At 43.8% G+C, this 13,124-nt stretch overlaps 1 protein-coding gene and 1 pseudogene across 8 annotated transcripts in view; both read right to left on the bottom strand.

Moving 5' to 3' along the window:
- Positions 1 to 13,124, bottom strand: part of MAST2 (microtubule associated serine/threonine kinase 2) — a 163,730-nt gene that overhangs the window by 36,199 nt on the left and 114,407 nt on the right. For all 7 annotated transcript variants that reach the window (XM_079776495.1, XM_079776490.1, XM_079776489.1 and 4 more), the window contains one exon: positions 2,036 to 2,127. In XM_079776495.1, the coding sequence (XP_079632621.1) occupies positions 2,036 to 2,127 (92 nt within the window). The remainder of the gene's footprint in view (positions 1 to 2,035; positions 2,128 to 13,124) is intronic.
- Positions 7,199 to 10,713, bottom strand: LOC307102814 (large ribosomal subunit protein eL42-like; annotated as a pseudogene). The gene has a single exon. The product of its transcript is annotated as a large ribosomal subunit protein eL42-like (transcript).

Here is a 13,124-nt window from a genome sequence, read left to right as displayed (position 1 = left end):
TTCAGTGCTAAAATAAAAAATGAACTATAAGGCCACGATAAGACATAAAGAAATCTTTTAAAATATATATATTTTATTGATTTTTAGGAAGAGCAAGGGAGAGGAAATAGAGAGATAGAAACATCTATGAGAGAGATACACCGATTGGCTGCTTCCTGCATTCCCCCCACTGGGGATCAAGCCCGCAAACCGAGCATGTGCCCCGACAGGAATCGAACCATGACCTCCTGGTTCATGGGACGCTCAACCACTGAGCCACACCAGCCAGGCGACATAGAGGAATCTTCAAAACATATAACTAAGTGAAAGAAACCAACCTGAACTACTATATGACAGTCTGGAAAAGGCAAAACTACGGAGACAAAGATTAGTGGATGCCAGGAACTGGGCAAAAGAGGAATGAATAGGTAGAACACAGAGAATATTTGGGCAGTGAAACTATTTGTATGATAATCAATGGTAGATACATATAATTATATCTACCTGGATTTTCTGCAGTGATTTGAGAAGAGGTAATAATAACTAACAGTTATGATGATGATACTGAGCATGTTACCGATATTAACTCAAAGCTAGAGTCCACAGACCCAGCCAGGCTGAAAAGGCCTGATGATGTTCTCAATCAAAGCCACTTGAGTAGGGAAGATTTAGTCCTAAACTCTAACTGCCAGGAATCTAAATAGAGAGATAATCATCTCAGAGAGGAGCAGCCAATAGTAATTACTGCCCAGTACTCACGTTACAGTTGGAAAACTAGGTTTAGATGTGCTGAATTTATTTATATTTGATGAAAAGGCAAGTCAGATATATGCTGAGTTTTTACAAAGTTCCAGGGTAGAATGTGCTATCTGAGCGAATGTATAACTCAGTCAATTTTGTGGGGAAAAGTATGGAAGCACAATGAGACCTTTGCTTTAAAGGCCAAGTATGTCTTCAATTCCTTGGGTCCCATCTCCCCACTCCCATGCTCTTGGTGGTGTCTTCTACTGTAAGAGTTAGTGTTTGAGAGTTTAATTGATTCTTGGAAAAGGGCCATGAGCACACTGAATACCTGGATCTGGGTCCAGTAAAATGAGACCTTTCTATAAAGGACAAAGATCAATTTCAGAATCACTAGGCTCTTAACGTGCTCAAAGAACTACTCCACATGCACTCTCCCTCTCTCCCTCCCAAGACACAGTAAACTGTGAGCAAAGACACAAACCCAAGTGGAACATACTTATCTTATTGAGCTTCATGCTGACTGTTTCACTACTTTGGTACTCTTTTATTGCCCAAAGACAGATAAGCCCATAGCTTACCAAATCCAGGCAGCAAGTTATGAATGGCTTTCTGTGGTTTCAAGTCTGCTCCATTTCCATTACCCCTAGGTCTGGAACTTCCACTATAAAGCAGTACCCTTTCAAGAAAGCTGAGTTACCTCATCTGGTTCCCCTGGGATATAAGAATACATGTCTAGAGCAAAATACATGGCTAACTCAAATTAGGTCGTCTGCCTCATGATTTTTATATATTCCTCAGCCAGAGGCAAGTAAATCAGTCCTTATACTATCTGGAGGAGCCCAAATGAAGCAGAGTCTGAATGCATGAAATCATTTGCTTCAATTCCAATATGTGAAGTCAATGTCAACATGAAACAAATATTTCTCTCACTTTTGTTGACTCCTGCTCTAACAAAGGAACAGTTATCAGAAATCCCATGAGGCAAAAAATCAGCACTGTTGGCTTTAATCCATGGGCATGGTAGGACAAATGTTAATGGAGCCTTTATCACATGGCCCCAGATAACTGGAGCGATAATGCACTCTTAACACAGTAGAACAGAGGCTATGGCCCCAGGATACGTACTGAGCCCCAGATAAATAAGCATAAGACTAAAAGAAATGTGGACAGGTCAAAACTACTAAGTCAAAAACTGATGGAACACATAGAAAGCATGCTCATGAGCTCTGTATGCTTCAGTCAGCACAAAGTGAGAAGTAGGAAAGAAATTGGGCATCATTCATTTCACCTTTCTTAACCTTCAAGCACTCACCTGTGTGTCCATGGAGTGGTGAGTGCGGTCGTGGTAGTGTAGGTGATGTGCTAGAGGTCACAATCAAGCTCTTGCGGTTACTTGTCCGACAACTGCAATGAAAACTCAAATGTTAGTTAAAACAGAGCCACATACCATGGGCCCAAAGACCTTAAATGGCTATTGAGGAACAAAAGAATGACACCATTCTGTGGGCTGAGCAGTATATTGTTTTAAACTAGGTTAGCAATTACTGTTTGCACCAGTGAGATTTCATAATTTGCTGGAGGCTAATTCCAGCAGATCATAAATGCAAGAAGTTCATCAAAAGGTTGATGAACCTTGGGGCTTCAGCAGGGCTGAAGATCTATCTACATATTATTGCCTGCTGCCAGATAGCTGAGGGCAGTTCCCCCAATTTGATAATCTTTTACAGTTTACCAAACCTTACCTTTGATATGTATATCTGCTTTGCTTTAGGGATATATATATATATATATATCAAGCACCAGTGTCCGTAACATCTAAAACGACCAAAGGTTAGACCGAATGCTAGGCTGCACGTGCAGCATGCCAAGCGGGCTGAACTGCTGACCTCTCGGAGAGAGAGAGAGGTGGGGACTTGAAGCGGGGACTTGCATGAGGCTGCCTCATGGCACCCCGCATCCCTCCCTGACCGACCACTGCAACTCCAAGCCAGTGAGTGCCACCTTCAGGCCCCAGCCCCAGGTCCCTCGCCCCCACCCCAGGCCCGAGAGCGCGGCGCCGGGCAGGGGCGCCCAGGGGCCCGGGAATGCGGTGCAAGGGGCCAGCACGGTGTAGGGGCGCTGTGTTTACACTGTCAAGTTCCCCGCTTTCGCCCTGGCCTGCACATCCCTCTTCCCTCCCCTCGGTGGCCCAGCTCCTGCCTATATGCTTGCTGGGCAGGCCCAACTGCACCAGGGAGTGAGCCATGGCAATCGGGACAGCTACTTCCTGGGATAGGACGGCAGGGCCTCGGTGATTCACAAGGGCAACGAGGCCCGAGGGCACCAGCCTTGGGCGGGGGGGGGGGGGGGGGGGGGCAGGCAGCCAGCCAAGCTTAGTCTGGCTTCGGTGGGGCCAGCGGGAGCCCGAAGCTACCCCAGCCCCCACAGGTCCCGGGGCTGGACGGTGGCTCAGCGGCAAGTGGTGTCTCCATGCATGGCGCCCCCGGGGCAGCTGTGAGCTGCTGCAACTCCACCCCATGCTTCAGGGAGGAGGAGGCTCGCAGCCACCAGGGCCACCGCCACCGCCTGCTGGGCTGGCAGGGTCCAGAGTGGGCAAGCTGCTTCCGCCCTCCGGTGGTGGAACAGGGAGGAGGGCGCTGGGTGCAGGGAGGGGACCTCAGCCGGGATCCTTCCAGCACAGGGAAGGGGCCCAGCGGGAAGCTTAGGAAGTCTGGCTGAGCAGGCGCTGGTTCATACCAACTCTTACTTTGCCATCTTCCTCCAGCCCTCCAAGCCAGCCCCCCTGCCCCACCTGCCCGGGGGAACGGGCTCCAGGCGACCTCCCCGAGCGCAGACTGTGGACCCGGAGACCTCGAGGAAGAGTGCCCGGTGGGGCCTGGGCAGGGCCCAGTGCAGAACGACCAGGGCAGAGCTGCTTCGGTGTCTCAGTGAAGTTTGCAACAGACCCAACGAGGAAACCAACAGGGGAAAGGCCGGGAGGCATGAATTCCCAGAGCTTTAGCCACTTGAAAACAGCCCCGCTTGGAATGTGAGGCGGCTGTATGTTCAGCTGAGAAGTGAGGGGGCTGAACCCCACCGTCATTGGGCTCCTGTTGGTCCGAGGGGCGAGCGTCCACCACGACAAGGAAAAAACGGAGGGAGGGGCCCGTAGGAAGGGAGGACAATTGAAGGAAACTGTCTAGATTTTCTTCAGTCCTCTCTCTTTCCGCTGCCTACAAAAGCCCCAGGAACGGCCACAGTTCTGTCTCCACCTTTTAGTCCCCTATTCTCCAACCACAGAGGAAGGAAATAAGGAAGGAGTCTGTGATGCCTTCAGAAAGTATCTATATACCTGATTGGCTGGTTGCCTCCCGCAGAGGGAGGCCAGACGTGGCTTAGGCCTGCTCCCCGCGGGGAGCGGACCAAAGCCATCAGTAGGACATTCCGTGAGGGCTCCTGGACTGTGAGAGGGGGCAGGTTGGGCTGAGGGAACCCCCCACCCCCAGTACACTAATTTTCATGCACCGGGCCACTAGTGTGTTGTGTATAAATAAAAAGCTAGGGATCCGGACATTCCAGGAGCTTAGTCACTAGAACTAAGTTTCCATCTGGCTTTCCCCCATGCCTTCCAAATTCATATTTCTTCTCTAGTCTCTTCATTTATTTATGCACAGCACCTTTTCCAGATTCCTGAACCCTAGTAAATGCTGAGAAAGATCCTGGCAATAATTCACTATGTTCCACCTAGGAATAACTTTTATCACTGTTTTAACTTTTACTTTGTATTGCCGTTGTCATTTTACCTTTTGCTTCCCAAGAAAACAGAAGGAGCTCCCTAAAGGTAATAATCATTTCTTAAATGGTATCTAATGAAGAATAACCACTGCAAAGGTTGTTTAGAAAACAAAAATCACAAGTCATAAATATTCTCATATCTCACAAAAATGAATGTTCTAGTCATAAAAACTAAAATATTAACTTAATCTATGAAATTTCTTCTTTTTAACTGCTTAATCCATTAATTAATATTCTCATCTCACCCTAAGTTTCAAAACAGGCCTGGGTTCCTTCTATAAAGTTGGTTTTCCACTACAAGTTAATGCCTGAGGCTTTTCTTGTGGTTGGAGAAAACCAAGTCATGATGGAAAGCCATTTCATGATGCACCTGCCACTGAAACATTTATTTGAAAGTTAGCCCATCTTTTTTGTTGTGTTAATCCTCACCCAAGGATATTTTCCCACTGATTTTAGAAAGTGGAAGGGAGACAGACAGAGAGAAACATTGATGTGAGAGAGACACATGGATTGGTTGCCTCCCAGGGCCAGGGATCAAGCTGCAACTGAGGTACATGCCCTTGACCAGAATCGAACCCGGGTTGGAAAGTCAGCCCATCTTTAAAAGGCATTAGGGAAGCTTGCCATTTATATTCATCCAAACCAATATTTACTGAACATCTACTATGCACCAGGCACTGTTCTAGGTGCAGGAGGTAAAAAGTAAGGAAGAACAGAAAGTCTCTATCCTCAAACTGGAGTGAATAGTACTGACAAAAGATAAAGAGAGAGAGAAAGCCCTAACCAGTTTGGCTCAGTGGATAGACCGTCGGCCTGCGGACTGAAGGGTCCCGGGTTCGATTCCGGTCAAGGGCATGTACCTTGGTTGCAGGCACATCCCCAGTAGGTGTGCAAGAGACAGCTGATCGATGTTTCTAACTCTCTATCCCTCTCTCTTCCTCTCTGTAAAAAATCAATAAAATATATATTTTTTAAAAAACATACTTAAAAAATAATAACCATTCCAAAAGAAGGCAGAAAAATAACAAAGAAAGAACAAGTACAATTGGACCAAACAGAAAACAAACAGCAAGATAATAGATTAAAACCCAATTACACCAGCCTTGGCTGGGTAGCTCAGCTGGTTAGAGCGTTGTCATGGTCCTGATATATCAAGGTTGCAGGTTCGATCTCCAGTCATGGCAAATTCAAGAAGCAACCAATGAATGCATAAATAAGTGGAACAATAAATCGATGTGTGTGTTTTTTTCTCTCTCTCTCAAATTAACAAAAAATTATGCCAATAATCACATAAAATGTAAATGTTCCAAATGAATATTTAATTAAGGCAGAGATTGTAAGATTGGATAAAGTACCATGACACAACAATGTGCTGTTTATTCTTTGTTACAATTAAAAACTAGAAACCACCTCAAATGTTCACTAACAGGTGAATGATAAACAAATCATAATATATCCATACAATGGAATTCTACTCAGCAATAAAAAGGAATAACGATTCATTCACACAATGGATGAATCTCAAAATAATTATGCCAAAAGAGCACATTCTGAATAATTCCATTTATATAAAATTCAAGAAAATGCTAACTAATTTATAATGACAGAGAGCAGATTAGTGGTTGCCAGAACAGAGGTAGGGAAGGGATTATAAAGAGGTATGAGAAATCTCTTGGGAGTTACAGATATGTTCATGATCTTGGCTGTGCTAAAGTTTTCACAGATGTGTGCCTTTGGCAAACCCCATCAAATTATATGTTTTAAATATGTATATTCTATTAGACATTATACTTCAATCATACCTCAATAAAGATGCAAAATAATTTTTTTTATTTATTTCAGAGAGGAAGAAAGGAGAGTTAAGAACATTAATGATGAGAAAGAATCATCAATCGGCTGCCTCCTGCATGCCCACACTGGAGATCGAGCCCACAACCCGGGCATGTGCCCTGACCAGAAATGGAACCATGAACCTCCTGGTTCATGGGTTTACACTCAACCATTGAGCCACACCGGCTGGGCTACGAAAAAAAAAATTATTTTAAAAAAATATATTTTATTGACTTTTTTACAGAGAGGAAGGGAGAGGGATAGAGAGTTAGAAACATTGATGAAAGAGAAACATCCATCAGCTGCCTCCTGCACACCCCTTACTGGGGATGTGCCCGTAACCAAGGTACATGCCCTTGACCAGAATCGAACCTGGGACCCTTGAGTCCGCAGTTCTATCCACTGAGCCAAACTGGTTAGGGCTGCGGAATTTTTTTTAATGCAAGTAATATTGAAGTCACTCTTCTGCTTAAAATTCTTCCTATCTCACTGAAAGTAAAAGTCAATGTTCTTACAACAGCCTACAAGGCTTTTATATGGTCTGGATTTCTACTCTGTCTTTCTAACCACCTCCATTCCAGCCACATGTACCTCTATACTTTTCTTAGAACATGTCAAGCATGCCACTGCCTCAGGGCCTTTAGAAACGGTATTTCCTATGCCTATATTTCCCCCAGATAGTCTCATGGCTTGCTCCTTCACCTCCATCAGGTCTTTGCTCAAGTACAATCTTTTCAACAAATTTCCCCCTTTCCTGTTATATTTTTATCCATAGCACTTACTACTATCTAACAGTATATATTTTGCACAGTCATTTTGTTTGTTGTCTCTCTTCCCATGAGAATCTAAGTTCTACGAGGTCAGGGGCTGCTCATGCTTTGTTTACTGCTGTATTCCTTAATGCCTGGAACACTGCCTGGCACACAGTAAGCTTCCAATAAATATTCATTAAAAGAATGAATAAATGGATGAGTATAATTTGTTACAGTATTAAAATAAGAGGATACCTGTACACCTGGCCCATGTAAAGCATATCAAACCATTATGACTAAAGTCCTTGTGTATAGAAATAAAGATTTCTTAAAACTGCAGGGACATAGCCCTGGCTGGGTGGCTCAGTTGGTTGGAGTGTTATCCTGTACACCAAAAAAAAAAACACCTGTAGGGACAGATAATTGATACTAATTTAATTTGCCATATCTTATTTAAAATAAAATTCAAAACACTGAAGATAATATGTCCAGGCCACATGCCTTTTTATGAAGGTACACATAATCTCACTTGGCAAATCAGCAACAGCTGCCAGGGGAAAAAAGGTCAGGCACCCCCATACAGATGCCATGACTCAGCTGAGATCCAAAACTAGGAAATGGCTAATTTTTCCATTTCAACAGACTCTGGCCATTTCTCCAGGATCCTAGAGGATAAAAAGTCTTAATTCTTTCTTCCCGGTAAGATGATAGTACTGGATGTTCACAGAGTCAGGCACACTAACTCTTAGCTGATGGGAGGTAACCTGGAAGCCTCTTGAGTGATCCTCTATTGCCTATGGTTAAACCAGACTGCTGCCCAATACAGCAGTCTCCCCTCATCTGCCTTCCAGGATCCCCCCAGTGGATGTCTGAAACTGCAAATAGTACCAAACCCTATTTATACCATGTTTTTTCCTATACATACAACATGTGGTAAAGTTTAACTCATAAAATAGGCACAGTAAAAGATTAACAATCCTATATAATAAAGAGCTAATATGCTAATTAGACCAAACAGCCAAACAACCTTCCGAACAAAGCCAGGGCTGCGAGGGCCGAGCCCCTTGCACGAATTTCGTGCATCGGGACTCTAGTAACTAATATTAAAATAGAATTATAACAATACTAGAGGCCTGGTGCACAAAATTTGTGCATGGGTAGGGTCCCTAGGCCTGGCTGGTGATCAGGGCCTTCTGGCTGCCGGCCGGGGTCTTCCTTCGTTCCGCACCACCCCCTGGTGGTCAGCGCACATCATAGTAAGCGATCAAACTCCCAGTCTCCCGGTCAAACTCACGAGGGGACACTTTGCATATTAGCCTTTTAGATAGATAGATAGATAGATAGATAGATAGATAGATAGATAGATAGATAGATACTGTAATAAAAGGCACTTTCTTTGACAATATGCTGTAAAAAAAAGTGTTGTTATTAACTATAATAAGGGTTACCTGAACACAAGCACTGTGATATCGTGACAGTCAATCCTAATAACTGAGACGCCTACTAAATGACTAACAGGTGGGTAATGTATACAGTGGGGATATGCTAGACAAAGGGATGATTCATGTCCCAGGCAGGACAGAGCCAGAGAGTGGAAGATTTCATCACACTACTCAAAAAGGGGCACAATTTAAAATTTATTGTTTCTCTCTAGAATTTTCCATGTAATGTTTTTAACCCATGGTTGACTACAAGTAACTGAAACTGCATTAAGCAAAACTGCAGATAAGGACAGACTACTGTACCACCCCAGGCCCTTGGTCACTCAGAGCAAGTCCTGGCATTTCATCTTCTTACATCTTTACCATAGTCGTCTCGGTGGATAGTGGGAACAAGGACCAAGGCACACTGTGCCATATCTATGATACCACTGAATTGTGGCCATATTTGGAGAGTTCCTAGGCTTCAAAATCCCTCCCTTCAGTAACTAGCAGGTACTCAGAAAATCTGAACACCTGAAGGAGCTGCCATAAATTTACCTGAGAAGTCTGCTTCTCAGCCTGAAGCAATGTAGGGTAAGGAGTATGATGCATGGCTGCAAACCCCTGAAGCCTCTCCAATCTCCCAATCCCAGGAGTCCGGCTGCTTTTAGGAACTTGAGCACTTCACAACTGGCTAGCACTTGGCTACTTCCTTTCAGAATTTAGAATGAACCCCCCCCCGCCCCCCCCCCCCTCACACAAACCACATTTCTGTTTCATTAAGTATCATCAATGAAATAAGAGAATAATCTACGGCCATTTAAGGTCAAGCACTTCCAGATGTTATTTCAGAGTAGCAACCAAGCTGATGACCCAGTAAAGATGGAGAAGCTACAGAGGGAGAAAATACATATTCTTTTAGTCAATTAAAGGTGCTATTTGAAGATAATCCATTATTTCTCTCTTGCCTGGATGAATAGCCTCCTAACTAGTCCCTCTAGTTTACTGTCTTCTAGCCCCAGTCTGTTCCCAGAACAAGCAGCAAATGTGATCCTTTCTAAAACATAAATCAGATGATTTCACTTATCTGTCCAAAACCTTCCAAAGGCTGCTAATTTCACACAGACATATCTAGCTCTTAGGACCATACATAAATTGTTTCTCTCTACCTGGAAAGTTCTCTCCCAGCTATGCAATGGCAAAAATCCCCATACCTCCTTCAAGATTTTACTTAAATGTCACCTACCAATTTCTTTATACAAACTGCAACCTGCTCTGCCCCAAATGCCTTTACTCTGCCTTTCTTTCTTTCTTTTTGGATGGCAAGTCTCTTTGGATTGATCAAGTAATTTTTTTTTTGAAGTGAACATATCAAGATTTTATTGTCATATAATAAAACAAAATATGAAGCTTCGAACTGGACCACTTGACCCTTTCTCTTCTTATCTCCTCCCAGTTCAAAATGCTTTCATCTCTTAATAACCACCATTCTCTTCGATCTGCGGTTGGGCTCAACACATTCAAGCTGCAGCACAATCTTTGTAGTTTTAGCCTTTTTTCTGAAAATCGGCTTAGTCTGCCCACCACAGCCACTCTGCTTTCTGACATAATGCTGCTTTTCCTGCGCATACAGAGAATCCTTGCCCTTCTTGCACTGTGATACTTTGTGTGGTTGATGCTTGCCACACTTATTACAGAAAGTTCAGCGGGTTTTAGGAACGTCCACCATGTTTGCAAGAGTGCTATCAGCAGGGAAAAGCAATCAAGTAATGCATAATCCCTGGTCCATAGTTTGGAAATTATACAGTTTATTCTCTTTGTTTTTTAAAAAAGTAGTTATTATTTTTGCCCTAGCTGGTTTGGCTCAGTGGATAGAGCATCAGCCTGCAGACTGAAGGATCCCGGGTTTGATTCTGGTCAAGGGCACATGCCCAGGTTGCAGGCTCAACCCCAGTAGGGGGCATGCAGGAGGCAACCAATCAATGACTCTGTCATCATTGATGTTTCTATCTCTCTCTCCCTCTCCCTTCCTCTCTGAAATATATATATATATATATGTAGTTACTATTATTAAAGTTTTAACAGATACTCTTGTCTTAGATTAACTAGCATCACAACCATCTGAACCAAATTAAAAGATCTTTTTTTCCCCTGGTATTTTCTTTTTTTTTTCCATTTCAATAAATCTTTATTGTTCAGATTATTACTTCCTCTTTTTCCCCCCATAGCTCCCCTCCACCCAGTTCCCACCCAACCCTCTGCCCTTACCACCTCCCCACTGTCCTCATCCATAGGTGTACAATTTTTGTCCAGTCTCTTCCTGCACCCCCCATATCCCTTTCCCCCTGAGAATTGTCAGTCCACTCCCTTTCTATGCCCCTGATTCCATTATATTCACCAGTTTATTCTGTTCATCAGATTTTTTTATTCACTTAATTTTTAGATTCACTTGTTGATAGATATGTATCTGTTGTTCATAATTTTTATCTTTACCTTTTTCTTCTTCTTCCTCTTCTTAAAGAATACCTTTCAGCATTTCATATAATACTGGTTTAGTGGTGATGAACTCCTTTAGCTTTTTCTTATCTGTGAAGCTCTTTATCTGACCTTCAATTCTGAATGATATCTTTGCTGGGTAGAGTAATCTTGGTTGTAGGTTCTTGCTATTCATCACTTTGAATATTTTTTGCCACTCCCGTCTGGCCTGCATTGTTTCTGTCGAGAAATCAGCTGACAATCTTATGGGTGCTCCCTTGTAGGTAACTAACTGCTTTTCTCTTGCTGCTTTTTAATATTCTATCTTTGTCTTTTGCTCTTGGCATTTTAATTATGATGTTTCTTGGTGTGGTCCTCTCTGGATTCCTTTTGTTTGGGGTTCTCTGCGCTTCCTGGACTTGTAAGTCTATTTCTTTCACCAGGTGGGGGAAGTTTTCTGTCATTATTTCTTCAAATAGGTTTTCAGTATCTTGCTCTCTCTTTTCTTCTGGCACCCCCATAATTCGGATGTTGGTATGCTTGAAGTTGTCCCAGAGGCTCCTTCCACTATCTTCATATTTTTGGATTCTTTTTTCTTTATGCTTTTCCAGTTGGGTGTTTTTTGCTTCTTTGTATTTCAAATCTTTGACTTGATTCTTGTGATCCTCTAGTCTGCTGTTGGATCTCTGTATATTATTTTTTATTTCAGTCAGTGTACGCTTAATTTCTAGTTGGTCCTTTTTCATATCCTTGAGGGTCTCGCTACATTTATCGGCGGTTTCTAGAAAATTCTTGAAAAACCTTATAACTGTGGTTTTGAACTCTATATCCAGTAGTTTGCTTTCCTACATTTCTTTCATTTGTGACCTGTTTCTTTGTCTCCACATTTTGGCTACTTCCCTGAGTTGATAGAGTGGCTTTGTGTGCTAGGTGTCCTATAGGGCCCAGTGGCTCAGCCTCCCCAGTTACCTGAGGTGGACACTCTTAGTGCACCCCTTTGTGGGCTGTGTGCACAGTCTTGTTGTAGTTAAGCCTTGATTGTTGTTGGTATCACTGGGAGGAATTGACCTCCAGGCCAATTGGCTGTGAGGATCAGCTGTGTCTACGATGGGAGAACTTCTGTGCTGGAGACACCCGATGAGGCAAGACTTGCTTCAGTGGGGCTTTGGTGCTCACTGAGTGTGTCCCTTATGGATCTGAGGAGTTGTAATCTGGATGGACCTACTCTAACCCCTGGGCACACTGGCTCTTGGATCTCCAAGGAGGTGCTAATTTAGCCTCTGCCTGAGGCCACCCAGCAGGAGCTACAAAGAGATCTGCAGATTCCTCTTCTTTGTTTGGGGTTTAGAGGTGCCCAGATGAGGCCCAGCTGTGAAGCAATGCAAGCTGCTGCGGGGCCTTGGGCCTTCTTTTGGATGTTCTGGTTCTCACTGACTCAGCTGCAGTTTGATAGGTAAGTTTAGTTTTCAAAGGACCAGGCCATTCATATGCAAAAGCCTCTGTGCACAGCTTGGATGGGGCAGAGTCTCAGGGCAGAGCAAACAGCAATGGCTTCCTGTCAGCCCTGCCCTAAGAGGCACCCGGGTCTCAGTGTCCCTCAGTAATTGCTGCAAGCACCTCTGAGAGAAAGCCGCCTTCGAGTTCCGCCCACTGCCAGATAGTCCAGTTTCTCCCTGTATGAGTCTGGGTCCCCAGAGTCTCACCAGGAACTGGAGTTCAGAGCACTCAGGAGCTTTTGTCTCCCTTCCGCTTGAAAAAGCCAGCCGCGAACTCAGTTGGCAGCCCTCTCCGCGAGCGCGCCTCCGTACCTCTGCCTTTACTTCCGAAGTTCCTCTGAGTCTCAGTATGCTTTTCTCTTCCCTTCTAGTTGTAGAATTTCCACTCAGCCCGCCTTCCTGTGGTTCTGGATGATGTCCGTTTTGTCTTTTAGTTGTAGTTTTGAAGTTGTTGTGTGCGGCAGCAGTTCAGGTGTTTACCTATGCCGCCATCTTGGTTGCTCCTCCAAATTAAAAGATCTTAACTCCAATTCTTCCCCACCCTCTTCCAAATTTACATTTCATTATGGTCCAGTATTTCAGGTCTATCTTGCCTTTATATGGCCAAATTAGTAATTATTATTGGTCTATACAATAATTGCTTGCTTAGATTT

Source organism: Cnephaeus nilssonii (genome assembly GCF_951640355.1).
Source record: "Cnephaeus nilssonii genome assembly, chromosome: 7".
NCBI classification, from domain to species: Eukaryota; Metazoa; Chordata; class Mammalia; order Chiroptera; family Vespertilionidae; genus Cnephaeus; species Cnephaeus nilssonii.
This window is presented reverse-complemented; position numbering and strand designations above follow the sequence as displayed.